The sequence below is a fragment of the Neovison vison genome, chromosome 7 (assembly GCF_020171115.1).
Source record: "Neovison vison isolate M4711 chromosome 7, ASM_NN_V1, whole genome shotgun sequence".
Taxonomy (NCBI): domain Eukaryota; kingdom Metazoa; phylum Chordata; class Mammalia; order Carnivora; family Mustelidae; genus Neogale; species Neogale vison.
In genome coordinates this window covers 54,059,054-54,077,243 of record NC_058097.1, presented here as the reverse complement: position 1 = coordinate 54,077,243, position 18,190 = coordinate 54,059,054, and the positions used below count along the sequence as shown (strand labels likewise).

Genomic DNA, 18,190 nt, shown 5'->3' with positions numbered 1-18,190 from the left:
CTGTGTCCCACGGGTGCCTTTACTGCTGCCTGCCCGGACTGGGCGTGTTGGTAAAGCACCACCTTAGTACCTTCCCTCTGGATGGGTCATTCCAGAATGTTCCAAGGTTGCTTGTTTCTAGGGTTGTCGGTTCCTCAGATGGCACTGCTCTGAGCAGTCATGCTTGCCACCTGGCTCTGCCCCCAAGGTGAAGGGTTCTTGGCGTGGGGGAGGGAATGCCCAGGAGGAGTTGTGGACAGCTTCAGGGAAAGCATGGTAGCCAGGAGTGTGGATCCCGGGGCCCGCGAGCCAGATCAGACCAGCCTGTCCCTCACCAGCAGATGGACTTAGGCAAGGCTGGCCCGTGGCCATGTGTGTTCGCGTCTTTGTCACAGCACATTCCACACAGGTGAGTGTGTGCGGAGCCCAGAGAAGAGAACCTGGCGCCCCGTGGGGGTGGGGCTGGGCTTGGAGCCAGCGGGGGCCAGGCAGCATCTGCCTTCGCCCCTGTACTGAGTGCTCTCTGCGTGGGGCCTGGCGCCCACCCGGCACTGCAGGCCTGCCAGCCCTCCTCTCCTTCGTTCCTGCTCCATGGCCTTCGTGCTGGTGGCTCCTTCCTGCCTAGAATGCTCCATTTGGCCTGTGGGTACAGAATGCCCCACACTGTGAGGCCCTGTGTGCCGCCCCTGCCCCCAAACACTGCCTGTGGAGCCAGATCGGACCCCCGCCTTCCCCACGGTCAATGTCCAGCCTGGCTCTGGAGGGTGCCTTCCTGCCTTCAGCACAGACCCCTCTGTTTTCCCAGGAGTTCACAGACCTCGGACACCGCATCGACTGTCTGGACCTGAAAGGTGCGTGTCTGGACAGAGGCCAGGAGCCCTGGGTAGTGGGCAGGGCCAGAGCCTCCCCGAGGTGGGTGTGGGCCGGCAGGTGCTGCTGTGAGAGCTGCTTAGCCAGGGGCAGTGGGGGTCCTGAAAGGTGTGGGTGCCCTCCCTGAGGGGAGGTGGGTGCAGCGAGCCCTCCCTTCTTCCCTCCGCCTGGAGCCCCCGTTTCTAGCCAGCCCCCCAGGCACACGAGCATGCATAGAGATACCCTCCATCTCGTGCCAGGTGAGAAGCTCGACTACAAGACCTGTGAGGCCCTGGAAGAGGTCTTCAAGAGGCTGCAGTTCAGGGTCGTGGATCTGGAGCAGACGAACCTGGATGAGGATGTGAGCACACCCTGCCACTGCCATGACCTGTCCCTGGCCCCTTAGAGGTTTAGCAGGAGGGGGCCCTGCGGGACACAGGCTGGGCAGGGTCTCTGGAAGGACAAGATGAGGAGATAGCTGGTGTGACCAGAGTGGATGAGGGCAATATTGGGGTTCTGGGGCAGGGCCCAGAAAAGGGGTCTCATAGACCCACCTCAGAGGCAGGGAAGGACTTGGGGAGCTGGGCCTTGGTGGGAGCAGGGGGTGCGTGGCCACCAGAAAGCTTTTCAGGAACCCCCGCTAGAGATCACAGCACCTGTAAGGGAGAGTTTGAGAAACTTACAAAAAACAGCCTCTCCGTTTAGGCCCAGGTGTCCGCACCTCCCCAGACTCGGAGACCACCAGGAGACCCAGGGGCTGGGGTTCTGGAGAACGGAGGCCCGGGAACGCCAGGGGCCCGGCCTGGTTCTGGGGCGTATGGGGCTGCCTGCTGGCAAGGGTGGGGTGACAAGTAAGAGAAGGCAGATGGCCTGGGCAGGAAGGGCAAAGTTGTTTCCTGGAAACAACCTAGAGGTGCTGGGACAGCATTAGGTCCCTCCCCATCCCTTAGTTGCTGGGCCCCCTGGGTCTGCTCAACCTGAGTCTAAACTCTGTTGTCGGGGCCCGTGGGTGGCTCGATCAGTTAAGCATCTGCCTTTGGCTCAGGTCATGATCCCAGGGTCCTGGGATTGAGCCCCGCATTGGGCTTCCTGCTCCGGGGGGAGTCTGCTTCTTCTCACTCTGCCATTCCCCGTCCCCCAAACCTCTTTCCGGTTTTCAAATAAATAAATAAAATCTTCTTAAAAAGTCATTAAAACCCCATTGACTCGGCCCCCAGGGTGCTTCGGCCCTCTTCGACATGATCGAATACTATGAGTCCGCCACCCACCTCAACATCTCCTTCAACAAGCACATCGGCACCCGGGGCTGGCAGGCCGCTGCCCACATGATGCGCAAGGTGGGCGCCTCTTGTCTGTGGCCTTCCCGCGGTAGATGGGGCTCAGCCGCAGGGGGTCCAGGTGCTTTCCCACGACACGTGTCCCTTAGGGCCTGGTTTTCTGAGCCCTCAGTATAGGCTCTTGTCCCCATGCTAAGGTGTGCCCTGTCTCAGGCCAGCCCTGACTCCTTTTCTCCCTTCAGGTATCTTTCCCTCTTCCTTTACTTGCTGTAAGCTATCCCTGGGGGGTGACTGTGGCTGCCCCCCTCCCACCGCCATGTTCAGGACATCTGCTGCAGGGGAGTCTGGGAGCCCAGCTGTTACTAGCCCTGCCTGCTCACGGGCAGGACTCCAGGCCAGGCTGTCCCTCACAGATACAGTTGCCCTGCTGCTTGGTGGGATGTGGGATGGGGCTTGGGGGTGGTCCCCTGGGGCCCAGGAGGGCTGGGCCAGCCTGTCCCAGCCCTGACCTGCCCCAGCAGACAAGCTGCCTGCAGTACTTGGACGCCCGAAACACGCCCCTGCTGGACCACTCCGCGCCCTTTGTGGCCCGCGCCCTGCGTATCCGCAGCAGCTTGGCAGTGCTGCATCTGGAGAACGCCAGCCTGTCGGGGCGACCCCTCATGCTGCTTGGTGAGCTCCGGGACCCAGGGAGGTGGCGCAGTGACATGCTGCCCATGGGGACTGGGGCTTGGCCAGTCACCACGCTCCTCCCGCACCCCCCCAGCCACGGCACTGAAGATGAACGTCAATCTGCGGGAGCTCTACCTGGCCGACAACAAGCTCAATGGCCTGCAGGACTCGGCCCAGCTGGGCAACCTGCTCAAGTTCAACTCTTCCCTGCAGATCCTGGATCTCCGGAACAACCACGTGCTGGACTCAGGTGCGAGAGCGGCCTGCCCATGCCCACCCCACTCCAGCCGCCGAGCACCCACTGTGCCCAGCCGGGGGCCCCACAGTGCTGGAAACACGGAGGTGGCCAGGATGATTGCAGCCCTGCCCTCATGGGGCTCACGGTCCAGGAGGGAGGATAGACTATTCCCAGGCAGTGACAGCTCCGACTAGGCAGGGTTGGGCCGTGGGAGCCCAGGGAGGGCGTCCTAGAGGAGGCCAGTGAGAATCTGCAGGAGGAAGTGAGGTGTTGAAGAGATCATGAAAATAATACCCTCTGGAAAGAGTGTGCTGAAGGAAACAAGGTTGTTGGGACGGAGGGTCAGGCAGAGGCTGTCTAAGATGGTGCAGGGAGGTCACCTCTGGGTGACAGTGAGGAGGACGAGAATGAAACCAGGCCTTTTAAAAGCCTGGGAAGGGGCATCTGGGTGGCATAGTTGAAGCTGCTGACTCTTGGTTTTGGCTCAGGTTCCCCACGTCAGGCAGGCTCCGTGCTCAGCATGGAACCTGCTTAAGATTCCCTCTCCCCTGCTCCACCCCACTTTCTTTCTCTCTCCAATAAATCAATCTTGGAAGAAAACAAATAAATAAACAACAAAAAAAAAACGCCCGGGAAAAGAATCCAGGCAGAATGAATAGCAAGTACAAAGGCCCTGAGGTGGGAAAGAGCCTAGATAATTGATATTTGGGGTGGGGGAAGCCACGGTGGGTTAAAGGGTAAACGGGAAGGGAAAGGAAATAGCTGGTGGTAGGAACTCCATTTCCTCCTGGTTCCCTGTTGAGCGGGTCTCCAGGCCTCAGTGTGAGGAGAGGGTTCAGAGACAGCCTAGGGCATCCAGGCCAGTCCCTTCCCCCAGGATGGCCAGGCCCAGACCCCACGTTTACTGAGCACCTAGCACATGCTGGGCCTGTAGAGACAGAGATCTCTGCCCTTGGGAGAGATGTTGCAAGATAAATTAATAGAATATGCCATCTGTGAGATGTGCTCTGGAGAGAACGGAAGCAGCAGTGGCAGCTGAGCTGGCTGGGGAGTGTCATGCAGGCTGACAGTCGAGCAGAGATGTGAAGCAGACGGAGGGATGTTCTGGGCCTGGGCCCCAGGGAGCCGTGGGTGTTGGACCGAGGCAGGAGGTGGCTGGGGCCAGAGTGGTGGGGGTAGGTTCTGCACCCTCCTCGGGTGGCAGTGGTTCCCACACCACTGTCCCCTGGAGAAGCACTCAGACCACAGGGGGGACTTGCCCACGGGCCCTCTCCAGGTCTGGCCTACATCTGCGAGGGCCTCAAGGAGCAGAAGAAGGGGCTAGAGACCCTGGTGCTGTGGAACAACCAGCTGACGCACACTGGCATGGCCTTCCTGGGCGTGACGCTGGTGAGTCGGGCGGGGAGGGGGAGAGCGCCATCCTCTGCCTCCCTCGTGCTCACCCTACAACGCAGGGACCTTTCGCAGGCCTCCTTATGGCACTGGGTGCCCTCCCTCAGCTTCCCCAGCCTCTCTGTCCTAAGGGAAGTAGCCTTTCTCACTTTATCCTGGTTTTCCCACGTCTGGCACCATGGCCTTGTGTCGTGTTGCACCCAGGGTGAAAATGTTTTGCATAGAACATTAAATTTTCTGGAAGCCTTCAGTACATTTTACATCTTTTTACCTAAATACATGGTATTTAAAGCAAGCTCACAGGCTACAAAGACTCACATCTAAGTTAAGAATGACCAACGCGAGGTGTGTGCCCTGAGCGTTCGGGATGCTGGCCGGGCCTGGGCTGGGTGGTGGACAGGGCAGCTGGCCCTGGGGTGACGAGTCCACGAGCATCTGGCCTTAAGCAGGACTGTCCGGGGTGGTGCTGCCCGAGAGGGAGTGCTCGGCGTTGTGGCTTTCTTGATCGGCCTCCTGGGCCTTGCCTCACTCTCACACGCCGCCCCCTCCAGCCGCACACACACAGCCTGGAGACACTGAACCTGGGCCACAACCCCATCGGGAACGAGGGCGTGCGGAACCTCAAGAACGGCCTCATCAGCAACCGCAGCGTGCTGCGCCTTGGCCTGACCTCCACCAAGCTCACGTGCGAGGGTAGGGTGTGGGGCCGGGTGGGGGGAGCGACGCAGGTGGGCTTGGTGGGCAGCTAGCCCGTGGCCAGCCCCTGCGGTCCCCCTCCCAGGCGCGGTGGCCGTGGCAGAGTTCATCGCCGAGAGCCCCCGCCTCCTGAGACTGGACCTTCGGGAGAACGAGATCAAGACGGGCGGGCTCATGGCACTGTCCTTGGCCCTCAAGGTGAACCACTCACTGCTGCGCCTCGACCTCGACCGTGAGCCCAAGAAGGAGGCGGTGAGCTGAGTGGGATCTTCCCCCAAAATCTGGGGTCAGGGGAAGCTGGGGTGCAGGTCGGCCCAGGGTAAACGCAGGCTCCAGCACAGGGACGGGCTGTCCAGAGCCCGAGCCAGGCCCACTCCGCCTGCAGGTGAAGAGCTTCATTGAGACGCAGAAGGCGCTGCTCGCAGAGATCCAGAACGGCTGCAAGCAGAACTTCATGCTGGCACGCGAGCAGGAGGAGAAGGAGCAGCGGCTACAGCTCTCCGCCTCCATGCCTGAGATCACCATCACCGAGCCCCAGCCCGACGAGGAGCCTGGGGACGAGCCCGCCACCAGGGCGCAGGAGAACGGGGCCCCGGGCCCCGGTGCCAGGCCGGACTCAGACTCAGACTCGGACTCTGAGGAGGAGGATGGGGAGGAGGAGGATGGGGAGAGGGCTGAGGCCCCCTGCCCCGCCCTGGTGCCCCCCTCGGACTCCCTGGGCTCTGGGGACAGGAGCCCCCCAGGCAGCCCCTCCTCCCCCACCGAGCAGCGCATTTCTGTGTCCAGCCCAGGCCGGGGCCACAAAGTGTTTGTGGTGACTCGGGTGGAGAGTCCTCCTGAGAGGGCAGAGCCCCCGGTTCCCCCCGTCCCTCTTTCCCCCCCTGCTCCTGCTTGTCCTCCCTCCCCACCTGCTTTATCCTCCCCACCCACCTCACCTGCCCTGCCACCGGCTGAGGCCGTCGGCACTCAGGACCCAGGGGTGTTGGAGCCTCAGTCACAGCTGGAGCCGCCTCAGGCAGGGCCACCCCTGCCCAACGGCCTGAAGCCTGAGTTTGCCCTCGCACTGCCCCCAGAGCCACCCCCGGGACCTGAGGCCAAGGCAGGCAGCTGTGGCCTGGAACATGGTGAGTTGGGGCTCCAGGGCAGGGTGACAGTGGGCCCTGGGTGCTGTGGGACCCCAGGCAAGCACCTGCCCCTCAGTGGGCTTCAGTGTTCCCTGGGAACGGGTGGGAATGAGGAGGACTTGATCTTCGGCCCCCACCATGCTACCCCTGGGTCCCTGGGAGTTCTCCCTGGGACGGAACAGGCAAGATGTGCTGACTGGAGTCTGACGGTCTCAGTGGTACCCAGGCCTTGTGCTGCCCTGAGAGTCAGACTTGGGCAGGGTTTTGGTGGGGATGTCCTGGGGTCCCCCCATCCCTGCCTGCCTGACTGGGGGTTGGTCGCCCCTTCTCCCATCACAGAACTGAGCTGCTCCAAGAACGAGAAGGAGCTCGAGGAGCTGCTTCTGGAAGCCAGTCAGGAATCTGGGCAGGAGACACTGTGACACTTTAGGTGAGGCGGGGGACCAGAGCCAGAGGGCAGGGGTTCTGGGGGCTGGCAGTAGAGCCCCTGGCTCTGACAGGCCCTCCCCCCTCTTCTCCCCAAGTTCCTTTTTTCCGGTCAGTCTTCGATGAGCTGAGGCCAGAGCCATGAGAATCTGCTCACCCTCACCCCCAGCCTTCCTGAGGCCTGGGCCACCAGGGGCGTGGGGGGCCTTTTTGGGGACCCCTGCCCCCCACAGCAACACTACACAGAGCGCAGGAGCCGCAGGGATTGCCGTCCCTGCCCTGACTTAAGCACTATCTCTGTGTCCAGCACTCGAAGGCTCTGGGCTGGGGGGATGGGAGGAGCGCTCTCTCCGAGGACATCAGCCACAAGGCTGGGCACCTTTTCCAGATGGCCTGTTTGGCCAGGCTTGCCCCGTGGAGGGCAGGAGTCCTGGGTGGTGGTGGGATGGCCCCCCAGTGTCCCTGGGTGCAGGGCCAGGCAGGAGGCATGACAAGGGAGGGGCGGTGAGCAGTGGTGGTGGAAATTGGTAGAGCAGCCCCAGGCAGGGTGAGGGCCAGGGCTGGGGGTGGGGTGGGGGGGAGCTGGGAGCAGAGGATCAGAGCTTTCTTTTTCTTAAGTGCAATAAATCTATCAGGGAGCTGGGGTGGGGAGCAGCCAGGGTTCTAGAGACCCTGCTGTCCAGGCCCCTTGAAGCTGCGCCCTGAGAGGCACTACAACCGTGGGGGGGGGGCGTGGGGGGGGTACAGGTGGGTGGGATGGGGGAGGGGCTACTCCTGTTGGTGCAACTCTGTTCACACCTTTTCTAATAAACCAGAGCTGGGTTCACCACACTCGCCTGCTCTCTGCTTGTGCCGATCTGCAAGGTTGGGGGGTGGGGGGGCGCCCCTGTGGGACCTGTGGGCACGAGGAGCTGGGAGGGCAGGGGCCAGCCAGCTCCCAGGACCATCTGTGGCGCTCATGCCAGGGGAAAGCAGGGAGGCCGGGAAGACAAAAGCCACATTTCCCACCACGTTCCCTGCCCCGGTGTCCTCCCCCCCAATTTTTTTGCTGTGTCTGTGCCCCTGTATCTCCCCTCTCAAACAGTTCCTAGTCCTATTTCTCCAGAGGGAAACAACCCCCCAGATATCTCCTAGCATCAGGTGTAGGCTCCCAGGGTGTGATGGAGATTAGCCACCACAGCTCAGGGGGACTAGGCCCCAGCTTTTGCCCCCAGAGGCCGTAGACGCTCCACATTTCCATGGGCACGTGGCCCTGCGGACACATTTTTAGACTTGAAGCCTTGGAACGGAGAGAACACATTTCTGTGCTAAGCCACCCAGGTTGTGGGACCAACTGCGCCGTGCTCCAGGTTGTCCAGCTGGATCCTGGATCAGTCCGGAGTCACAATGGGGGGCATCCCCTCAGCCAAGGATTGTCTCCCCATTGCCTTCAGCCACCCAGACAGCCCTGGAGCTTGTGAAGACACTGCGTCCATTCTGTGACTGGGCTAGATGTAAAGATCTCGGTGCCGCTGCGTGGGAGTTGGTATTTCCACGCTCCTCCCCCGGGCCTGGGGTCCATAGCCATGCTCCCGGCCCATGGCCGTCTGCTGGCTAGTCAGCGCCTGCCTACTCCTGCTGCTAGCCTGTGTCGGCCTGGACCGGAGGTGGTGAGAAACGGAAGCCCGAGCCAGATGGGCTGAAGGGAGGCCAAAGGGAAGGGACTTAACCGGCCCCAATATGACGCCTGCAGACACCAACCTGTCTTGGGGACCACGTATCTCTGAAGGGCATTGTTCTTGGGCAGGCCCCCCACTGCCATTGGAGAACCTCTCCGGGTGGGTGCAGGTTTGTCCCACTGGCGTGGCCATGCAGTTAAGCTGGCTGCCCTCGCGGAAGTTACAGGCCAGCTCTCCACCCTGGGTCCGCTTGGAGGCCATCCCTGGCCCGTGGAGCAGAGCTGTCAGCGAGCGCTAATTAATTCATCACGCCAGCGCGGAGCCACCCCTCGAGTGGAGCAACCTGCTGAGGTCACCAGGACACCACCCTCGGAAATGCCAGCTCCTGCCCTGCCTGCACTGGGGCAGTCCAGGGCGTGGGGACAAGGACCTAGATCCCCTGAGGCCTAGGCGCTCTCCATTGCCTGAGTCAACCCGGCACATCCGTCTTCCCCTGCCTCAGTGGCCTCACCCACCACCCCCGCAACGCCTCCTGCCATCAGGGAGGCCAGCAATGAGGCCGCCTGCTGAGGCTGCCCAACTCCTTGTGGGGTGGGGCAGGGCTGCTTCCCAGTCCCTGCCAGGCCAGGGAACCCAGGACACAGAGGCCAACGGGGGCTTTCACATCTCCATTTATTGCACTTGAACCCGGGGTTCTTCACTGGTCCTCTGGCGCTAGCCCTCTGATGCTGGCTCTGTTCGCTGCAACCGCAAACAGCTCTCTGTGGCTCACAGGTTCACCTGGGGGGGGGGTAGCCACCACCGGCCTCCCTGAGGACCCCCTTACCCCCTCGTCCAGGCAGACGGAGGAGCAGTTCCCTCCCGCTGCTCCTGGGGTACTTTTTCAAGGCCCACCTGGGCTGTAAGGGTTCTCAGGCCATGGGTCTTGGCTTGCCTCCATGCCCCTGGTCCCGGGGCTGGTGGGCTTCGCCAGCGTGTGCCGGGACATGCCCAGAGCCCTGACCTGACCGGAAGGCCCCAGGGACATGGTTGGCTCCAGGGGCATGGTTGGCTCCGCCGGCATCGTGGGGGGCGTCGTGAGCTGGGGACTTGGGTGGGCTGGGTGGCTTCAGCGCACTGACAGCCCGAATGAGGCCCATGCGGCGGCGGATGGAGTGGTCCAGGTTCACAGTGCAGCGCAGCAGGGTCTGTGCCTCGGCCACGGTGAAAGGGAAGTCGGCGCCCAGGAAGCGTTCAAAAAGCTCGGGGTCACCGTCCAAGTCCAGCACGTTCTGCAACGCCTTGGTCATGGAGTGCAACTCGCGGCTGTTGTCGTAGAACACGTTCCAGAGGCGCGCTCCAGCCTCGGGTGCGCCCCCAGCCTGCTGCCGGTCCTCCAGGCACTGCAACACCCAGCTGAGGCGACAAGGCCACTGGTTGGCCAGCACGACCCAAGCCACGGCCTGGCGCGGCGTGGGGCCCGCGAAGTCCCCGTCCTGCTGTTGCAGCAGGCGCACGGTGATGGGTACGGTGTTGACGATGCGCCGCATGGACACCACGTTGTCGGGCACGTACTCATAGAGGCAGTCGCGCTCGTCGTGCAGGCAGAAGAGCGCCTCCTGGATGCGGCGCGCAGCCTCGGCGTCTATACGGCTCTGCGCGCGCTCGGCGGCCGCCTGCGTCTCCACCGCCAGGAGCTGCGCGCCCTCGCCGCGACCGCCCCTGCCACCCCCGCCGACCCCCGCGCCGCCCGGCCGCAGCTTGCGCGTCATCTCGCGGTAGAGCAGGTCGTCGCGGCTCTGCACAGCGTCGTGCAGGAACTGCAGCTTGGTGCGGCGGCCCATGATGGGCACGGAGAAGGGCAGCGTGACGGTGCGGTTGAGAAAAAGGTAGCCGTTGTCCGCCGTGCCCTTCATGGAGCCGGCGCTCTCGAGGCACGCGGCCAGGATGCTGGGGTCCACCACCAGGATGAAGATGAAGGGCGCGTGGCTGTCGGACAGCAGCGTGTTGATGGCGTTGAGCACGCCCACCACGCGCTCCGGGTAGCACGTGTCCAGCCCGGTGACCTCGAGAACGACGCGTAGCCGACGCCGCTGGTAGATCTCCAGGAAGCACAGGAAGTCCGTGAGCAGCTCCACCTCCTTCTTTACCTCGCACATGAAGCCCAGCTGGCTGCCGAACTTCTCGCGCGACACCAGCCGCTCGATCTTCTTGCGCTGGCTCACGAACAGGTGCTTGCCCACCGAGTACACGGCCATGAGCAGCCCCGAGCCCGACAGCGTGGTGGCCGCGCCGCCAAACACCCGCAGCAGGCTGCCGCCGGCGGCGCCGTGGCCCGGGCCGCGGGCGCCCACCGACAGGTAGAGCAGGCCCACGCCGAGGCCGAGCGCCGCCAGCAGCGCCAGCAGCGCCAGGCACACGCGGCGCCGGCAGTGCCACTCGCGCTGGCAGAAGCCCGGCGTGGCGGCCGGCTTGTTGCCCAGCACCGAGTACACGCTGAAGGGCAGCGCGCCATAGTGGTGGCGGATGCCCTCGCACAGCGTGGTCACCAGGCCGGCCCACAGCTTGTCCGTGCCCGCGTACTGCCAGGCGCTGAAGCGGATGAAGAGGAACTTGACGTTCTTGCGGCGCAGGTGCAGCTCGGTGATGACGGGCTGCAGGAACACCAGGTACCAGAGCAGCCGCGGAAAGCCCCAGCCGCGCACGGGCCGCGGCTGCCACTGCACCCGCCGCAGCTCCTCGGCCTCGCGCTGGGCGGCCTCCTGCTGCATCAGCGCTGCGGGGAGGGAAGGGGGGTAGGGCGCGCGGCACGGAGTGAGCGGCTGGGGGCAGGGGTTGCTTGGGCGTGAGCGGCGCGGGGCGGCGCCCGCACCGAAGGGGCGGCTGGGGAAGGAGCGGGTCTGGGAGCCGGCCCGAGGTCCGAGGTGGGCAAAAGCTGTGCTGGCAGCGGAGAGAGGACCGGAAGGGACGAGGGAGGGAGCCTCAAAGGAAGGAAAGCATGCGTGCAAAGGTGCTGAGGAAGCGACAGGGTGGGCAGCAGAGTACAGCCTGTGTCTGATCTTCCTGGCTTAATGCTCCTCCTCCTCCAGGAAGCCCTCCCTGATCCCCAGGCTAGGTCAGGTGCCTCCTGGGCTCTCCCACCCCAACCCTATCCACTGTTGGGTCATCACTCTCTGGGGCCAGGTTTGTCTTCCTCTCTGGCCTGTGAGGCCAGGAAGGGCAGGGCTCTTGGTCATCCTGTGTCCCCTGGGCACCAAGGAAGGGCTGGGGAAATGTCTGAAGGATGGATCAGGAGAGGCTGGGGCAGGGTCCATCTGCTGTTGAGGTCAGTGAATGGAATGAATGGAGATGAATGGAAATGCCTAGCACTGGAGGAGGAGGTCCAGAATGCTCTTTGCTTTTGCCTTATAACCGGGAGTTTTGTCCTGGGACGCTATTTATCACTCTGCGACAACACAGGGGCAAATGGAGGCTTGTTTGGAAGCTCTGGCTACAGTCGGGGCTGGGGTCTGAGCAAAGCTTAAACCAGGTCCAAACTGCTCTGGACCCTGGCCACGTTTTGGCCCGTGTGTTGGGTTAACCTCTATCTGTTGGGGCTCCTGTGGGCACTAGGCCCTGGGCCAGTGCTGAAATGAGATGGGTCTGGGTGATTCCTTGGCATGGATCTGGCAGGGGAGGGGATGGGACTGTTGCCCAGGAGGCCAGAGAAGGAATGAGCAGGGACATGGAGACAGAGGCTGTGGGCATCAGGAGGAACCTGGTTAAAACTGACTTACAGGAATCTGGACTAAGACCCAGCTGGCCTCGGGAGTGAGCGGGACTGGGGGTAGCCTGAAGCTGGGCAGGAACCAGGGCCTCCGGTTCCCTTACTCCCACCTCCCCCAGCACACACAGAGCCTCACCAGTGATCTTGTCCAGCATCATGTGCAGGCGGCAGCCAAAGGGGGCGTAGAAACCCACTGTCACAGGGACAGGCACGTGGCAGAGGGTCTTGGCCAGACAGCTGCAGTAGACATCGTCCTCTGTCAGGATATCTGAGGGCCAGGTTGGGGAAAGGGGGAAGGGGGGAAACTGAGTCAGCGAGGCTGGTCAAGCACAACCCGCCTCCCGCCCGCCCTCCACAGAGCCCACCCTCAGCCCCTCCCTCCACTGGAATTCCTCTGCCCCACTCCCCTAGCTGACTCAGGTCAGGCCTGCAGATGGAGGTTTCTGGGGCAGTAGCCACGCAACCCCCTTCTCTGGGGTCCGATGTGTCCCTCTGAGCACCCCAGGAGGAGCTGACCCCAGATCCACCAGGTCAAGGCTAGGAGGCTAGACTGCCCACCGACCCCCAGCACAGAGGCCCAAGGGATTTGGGCTGATCAGGCCGGCCTTAGGTCACTAGGTTCAGCCTCCAGCCTGTGGTTCCCCCGGAAAATTCCCACGGGCCTCTCTTGGGACTTGAGGCCCTCAGATGCTTAAAGTGCCTCTTGGCACACCCCAGAAGTTTCTCATGTCAGTTCCTGCCTGTGTTGCTAGCCTGACTCCAGGGCGGACAATCCTGGCTCCTCTCCGCTTCCTGTCCATCCCTCGGCCCTGACCTCACTCCCTCTCTAGAACCCCATGCCAACTGCCTCTCATCCGCCCCGAGCCCAGGCAGACCCAGACCTGCCTCTTGGGCCTGGCTATGCCCCCTTTTCTGCATGAGCCCTGAGAGCCTCAGTCCCTCCCTATGAAGAGGAGGTACAGAGACACCAGGCAGCATGGATGCCGAAGGGTCAGGCCTAGGGTGGGCCCTTGGTCAGTGCCATGGTCTGGGATGACTGTTTAGGGAGCAGATTCAAGTTGAAGTCCTTGTACCACGCACCAAGCATCACAGTGTCCACTCGGCTGAGGACATCCTGCCCCCTCCCCGGGGGCCCCCCACCAAGTGCTACATCTTTGAATGGAATTGGGGCACCAAAAAGGAAGGGCTCAGCTCTGGGCAGCCCTGGGCCAGCCTCCTGGTTCATGTTGGGGGTAATACACCCAACTTCCCCAGGGGCCTGGGGGCCTGTGGTATCCCTCCCTCCTGGAGGGTCAGGGCCTGGCCTGGAGGCACGGAGGGCAGCAGGACGACCCAGCAAGATCGGCAAAGTGGGGGTGGCCCCTGGGCAGCTCTAACCCCGCTCTTCCTGGTGGCTGGGTGACCTCACCTCGCTGAGGCTCTGCTTCTGCGTCTGAAATGGGCAGCAGGGCCCAGAGCCTGCAGGGACGAGGGGCCGCCTGACCTAGAGCCCGAGTCCCTGTTCAACGGTTGCTCTACATTCAAGGCAGACCTGGAAACCGGCTGTCTGGCCCCGCGCCCCCCAACTCCTGCTTCCCATGCTCCATGCTCCTGTTAGATCCCACGCCAGCTCACATTCCTCGTGGCTCCCACCTGCCCCAGGGGCCAAAGCCCCAGCCCTCACAAGGGTCCCCGGGGTACGGCCCCATGTGGCCCTCCCCACTCGCGGACCTTGTCACGGTCCCGGTCCCAGGAGGAGGCCCATCCTGCCGCGGCTTTGCTCAAATGTTGCCCTAATGGCAGCTTGCCTGATTGGTGACCTGATGTAATGTGCAAACCCTTGTCATGCCCTTACCTCTGCTGCTGTTTGCCCCTAGCTAGTTGTCAGTGGGTGACACACTAAAATTCTGGCTTCCTGCACCCACCTCCCTGCAGCGCTCTGTGGAGACAGCAGGTGCTGCCCTGCTCCCTGCAGCCCCCAGCACCCCCCACCCCCCGCACACCAATACCTAGTCACAGGACAGATGGATGGATGAATGAATGAATGAATGAGTGAGTGAGTGAAGGGACCCCTCCCCCTTGCCACATCGTTCTTTCCAGCCCCTAGGCCACTCCCCCACTGCTGCCCCTCTCCCCCATCCCTGACCTGGCCAGCAAGCTTGCTGCTGTCACCCGCCCTGCCCCAAGTCCTCTCTGGTCCCCTGGACTGGGGGTTCAGGGCGGGGTGGACCGGGCAAAGAGAGAGCAGAGTCAGGCTGTCAAGCAGAGGGAAACAGCCTGGGCCCGGACCCACCCTCTAGGCCAGGACGAGGCACCAGGGACGCACCTGTCCTGGCAGCTTTGGACAGGTAAAGCAACAGGTGAAGCAGAGGCGGCTGCCCAGAGGGCCCAGGGTCAAGGGCAAGCACCCTCCCAGACAGGGAGCAGAGCGAGGAGGGCAGGCCGGGGGGCCAGAGGCCTGGGCGGGGAGAGGCAGCAGGGACAGAGCCCAGGGGAAGGCTGGGTGAGCACCAGAGCTGTAGGTGAAGGGGCCACAGGCCGCTGGGGCAGGCAGGGGGCGGGCGGCGGGGGGCCTGCTGGGCTCCGGGAGGGTGCCAGCTGCAGAGCGTGGGGCCGGGCCGCTGCTGGCCATGGCAGGTGCCGCGGGGGACGAGATGGTGGGCTCGGGGGGCAGCTGGGGGGCGTTGGCCAGCTGCCTGGAGGCCGCAGCGGTTGCAGGTGGCCCCTTCCGGGCCCCTGGACCGGAGCAGAGCCGCTGCCGCAGGGGGCTGGGAGGCGGGGGCTGGGGCTGCCGCTGCTGCTGCAGGCCGGGGGGCTGGGGGCCCTGACGGCAGCCGCTGACACCCCCCCGGTGGCTGTGGTAGGCCAGCTGCCAGCACACCTGTGGAGGCAGCCGACAGGGCCCCTGGGCGCGAAGGGCCGCTGGGTCATGGCACCACTGGTGACGGCATCCTGGAAGGAAGGAAGTGGGGGTGACTGGGCCTGGGTCCCTGACCCCTGGGGGGCACTGGCAGGAACCAGGTCCGAGGCTTCAAGGGGAGGCTGGGGCTGGTCCCTCCACGGAGGCCCGGGAGAAATCAGAGAAAATGAGGACATATGGGCTGGTGGGCAGTCTCTGTGCTCTCCTGTTGGGGCTGCAGAGGAGAGGGGCAGAGGCCTGGGCTTAGCCAGGTGAGGGGCTGAAGTGGGGACAATGCCTTGGAGTCCTTGGGGGGGGTGTCCCTCCGGTTTGGGTGGGCAGAATGGAACCCATCGGGAACCGGCCTGGTAGGTCCAGAGGAGGCTGGGGTGATGGGAGGTGGCCATGGAGAGGGGATAGGGTGGGGACTGAAGGGGGTGGGCCTCGTACCCAGAATTGGGCAAGGTTGGTGGGAAGGAGAGGCTTCCCTGGTAGGCGCAGACCTCAAGAGGCTGAACTGGCCCCATGGTAGGTAACTGTCCGCACCCCTCACCCTCCCAGCTGGAGCACCTGTGGTCACCACCCCCTGGAAACTGTCCCCCTACTCATACACACTCAGTGGTGGTGGGAGCTTGCTCTCTCTCCACACCGCTCCCCCCAGGTTGGGGTGAAGTCCTTACATGCCTGGCGATTTGGGGTAGGGGCATCTTACCCATGCGGCGGCAGGGAGGCTAGGCTGGGTGGGCCCCCTGCTGACATTCCCATCTGAGGTCACACGTGCGGGCTCCCTGGGGCCTGCACGCCCCCCACCACGACACCTTTATGTGGGGAGTGCCAGGAGTTCCTCTCGCCTGGGGCCTGAGGTTCCCCTTCTGCTCGACCATCCCCTCAGCAGCCCCCCACTCACAGGCCGCGCTCCCTGCCAGGACTGAAACCCTACCTTTTTGCTGCCCCAACTCTGGGTCCAAGAAGTAGCCCTCAGTGGGGGTCCGAAGGGGCAGGGCGCCCTTAGCGAAGCGGACGGTGTAGTGTTTGTGCATGGCGGCGGCGGCGGGGACCTGCTCCAGGGGAGGGCGAGGGTGGACTCAGTGCCCCGCACCCTTGGGTACCAGCCGGATAGAGCCCACCCCCGGGATGTGACCTGGGACAGGTGAAAGACCCTGTCCCTGATGTTGGGGTCCTGGGTCACCAGGTGGGGTGGCGGTGCTCTTCAGAGTAAAAGTAAATGGCCAGGACCCCCAGCACAGCTAGATGGGGGAGAACGGAGAAGGGTTATGGGGGTGCTGGGGGCTAATTCGGGGTGTGGGAGATTTCCCAGGTTGGTGATTGGGTGTTTGAGAGCCCCTGAGAGTTTCCAAGAGGCCTGGACAATGGAGGTGCCAAGCAGATGTGGGGAAACACAGGGAGCCCAGGGGTGGTGGAGTAAACTTAGGGGACCACTAGGTATTGGGGGGTGTGCTGTGGGAGGCGTGGGCTGGCACCGCAGGACAGGACACGGAACCAGAGCGGGGAGAGCTGGGAGCCCCTGAGCCGCCACCATCGCCACCGAGTGACTGAGATTTCGGGGCTGGTGCATCTAGGGCCTGAATGGGGGCGGGAGCGGGGAGGGGAATTCCGGGGGACACATTCAATCAGGATGGGACACATGGGGAAGAGCTTTAGCAGACTCAGGGCGAGACAGGGCGCATGGGCTGAAACTGTGAAGAGTCAAAGCAGAAGTGAGAGAAGGATGCCAGTGGGGGGAGGCAAGTGACGCCAAGGGGAAGAGGAAAGGTGGGGCGTTGGGGCTAGTGAGGGTTGGGGCCCCCTGCCCACCCACCCCTTGCCTGGGGTCCCCCGGACCTACCTGATGGCAGCCTCTCGGCCCCAGCTCCCCGCCGGCCCTGCCGAGCTGCTGCGCCAGCCTCACCGGCACAGGCCCCACTGGAGAGAGGCCCCGCCGGTGCCAGCTGCCCGACCGGTTTGCCCGCCCTGTCCCCGCCCCATCCCGTCCCTGGAGCGTCTGCACCTGCCTGCTCACACTCAGCTCTCGAGGACTGGGGGCTTCCCCCCAGGCATGGTACCACAGGTAAGGGAGGGAGGTGGCCAACCAGCAGGAAGGTAGGGTGGGGGGAAGCCGGCACAGGGATTAAGAGTCCAGGGCTGAGAGAGGAAAACAATCCTGGGCTCGAATGCCAGTTCCTCCAGGGCCCAGCTGTGTGACTTCAGGCAAATGACTTCACCTCTCTGAGCCCTGGCTTCCTCATTGCTGAGTGGACCAGGGACAACCACTGTCCGGTAGTTGTCAGGAGGAGTCCGCTGAGCACAGCACCAGGCACTTAGGAACGCCCGCAGCTAACGTGTGCTGGCACGGACTGACCCATTTACCGGGCAGCTCTAGATGCTTCTCCTAGAAGGACGCCGGCATGCGGGTGAAGGCTTACAAAGGACTGCACACGGTTTATGCACCTGCTCCCTAGTTAGCCCCTCTTCTTCACCACACCCCGGCGGGGCAGCTGTGATGCCCCGTTACAGATGAGGAAACTGGAGGTTCCTGAGAGCTGAAGTTCCTTGTCTCAGTCTCGTGGAGGCACAGCGGGTGTTCTGGAAGCTGGGGTTTGTGCAGCAGGCGCGTGAGGCCCTGGATGCCTTGCAGATTGTTCTCGGAGCACTGACAGCAGGGGCAGGGCTGAGTAAGAGGGTCTTTCCGTTGTGCATGGGGTGTGGGGTCTGCTCTCCAGACCCATGTCCCTTCAGTTGCTGGCACGATGGGGCAAACAGTCACTGCCAGGGGAGCTAGATCATCTGGTGGGGATGGGACACGCTACCACCAAAAAGCGCCCAGGACAAGAGAGAAGGGACCCCATCGGGGCCAGCAGGATGTCCCTCTAGGGGTCTGGGTGACCAGATCCTGCCCCCTGCAGCCAGAGCCAAGCATCCTTTCGTCCGCTGGGGGCCAATCCCGTTTCTCCTCCCCAGGTCTTCAAGCTGCTTTACCTGGGAAGGCTTCCTCCCTGCCCTCCCCCAGCTGGGAACTCTGCCCACCCCCTCGCACCGGCAGCAGTCCCACCAAGCAGGGCGCAGGACTAGTATGTCTGAGTGAGGGCTGAGTGTGTGAGGGAAACTCCAGGACGAGCCCAGAACTTTCTGAGGGCAGGAGGGGGCCGACCCTCTGCGCCCCCGTCCACCTGCCCACAGTTTAGCCCAATGACCAGTTCATCAGGGAAATGTCTGCCAGGCTCTGTACTGGGTAGAGGGACCCGGAGGGACCCAAGAA

At 63.3% G+C, this 18,190-nt stretch overlaps 2 protein-coding genes across 3 annotated transcripts in view; one reads left to right on the top strand and one right to left on the bottom strand.

Moving 5' to 3' along the window:
- The window catches only part of PPP1R37 (protein phosphatase 1 regulatory subunit 37), a 39,870-nt gene extending 32,617 nt beyond the window's left edge, over positions 1–7,253 (top strand). The window contains exons 3-13 of the mRNA XM_044257132.1: positions 785–830; positions 1,089–1,189; positions 2,046–2,165; positions 2,627–2,777; positions 2,872–3,027; positions 4,292–4,404; positions 4,959–5,100; positions 5,189–5,355; positions 5,489–6,227; positions 6,567–6,657; positions 6,752–7,253. Of these exons, the coding sequence (XP_044113067.1) occupies positions 785–830; positions 1,089–1,189; positions 2,046–2,165; positions 2,627–2,777; positions 2,872–3,027; positions 4,292–4,404; positions 4,959–5,100; positions 5,189–5,355; positions 5,489–6,227; positions 6,567–6,649 (1,818 nt within the window). The 3' untranslated portion in view covers positions 6,650–6,657; positions 6,752–7,253. The remainder of the gene's footprint in view (positions 1–784; positions 831–1,088; positions 1,190–2,045; positions 2,166–2,626; positions 2,778–2,871; positions 3,028–4,291; positions 4,405–4,958; positions 5,101–5,188; positions 5,356–5,488; positions 6,228–6,566; positions 6,658–6,751) is intronic.
- A 1,711-nt stretch (positions 7,254–8,964) lies between these two features.
- On the bottom strand, positions 8,965–16,706 carry NKPD1 (NTPase KAP family P-loop domain containing 1). Of its 2 annotated transcripts, XM_044257130.1 has the most exons (4): positions 15,875–16,706; positions 14,547–14,987; positions 12,193–12,324; positions 8,965–11,066 (listed from the first exon to the last, which is right to left on the bottom strand). In XM_044257130.1, exons 1-4 carry the CDS (start codon positions 15,972–15,974, stop codon positions 9,223–9,225), a joined length of 2,517 nt encoding a protein of 838 aa, XP_044113065.1. In that variant the 5' UTR covers positions 15,975–16,706; the 3' UTR covers positions 8,965–9,222. The 2 variants fall into 2 exon arrangements, with proteins under 2 accessions (XP_044113065.1, XP_044113066.1); XM_044257131.1 differs by lacking the exon at positions 14,547–14,987.
- Positions 16,707–18,190: the final 1,484 nt, after the last annotated feature.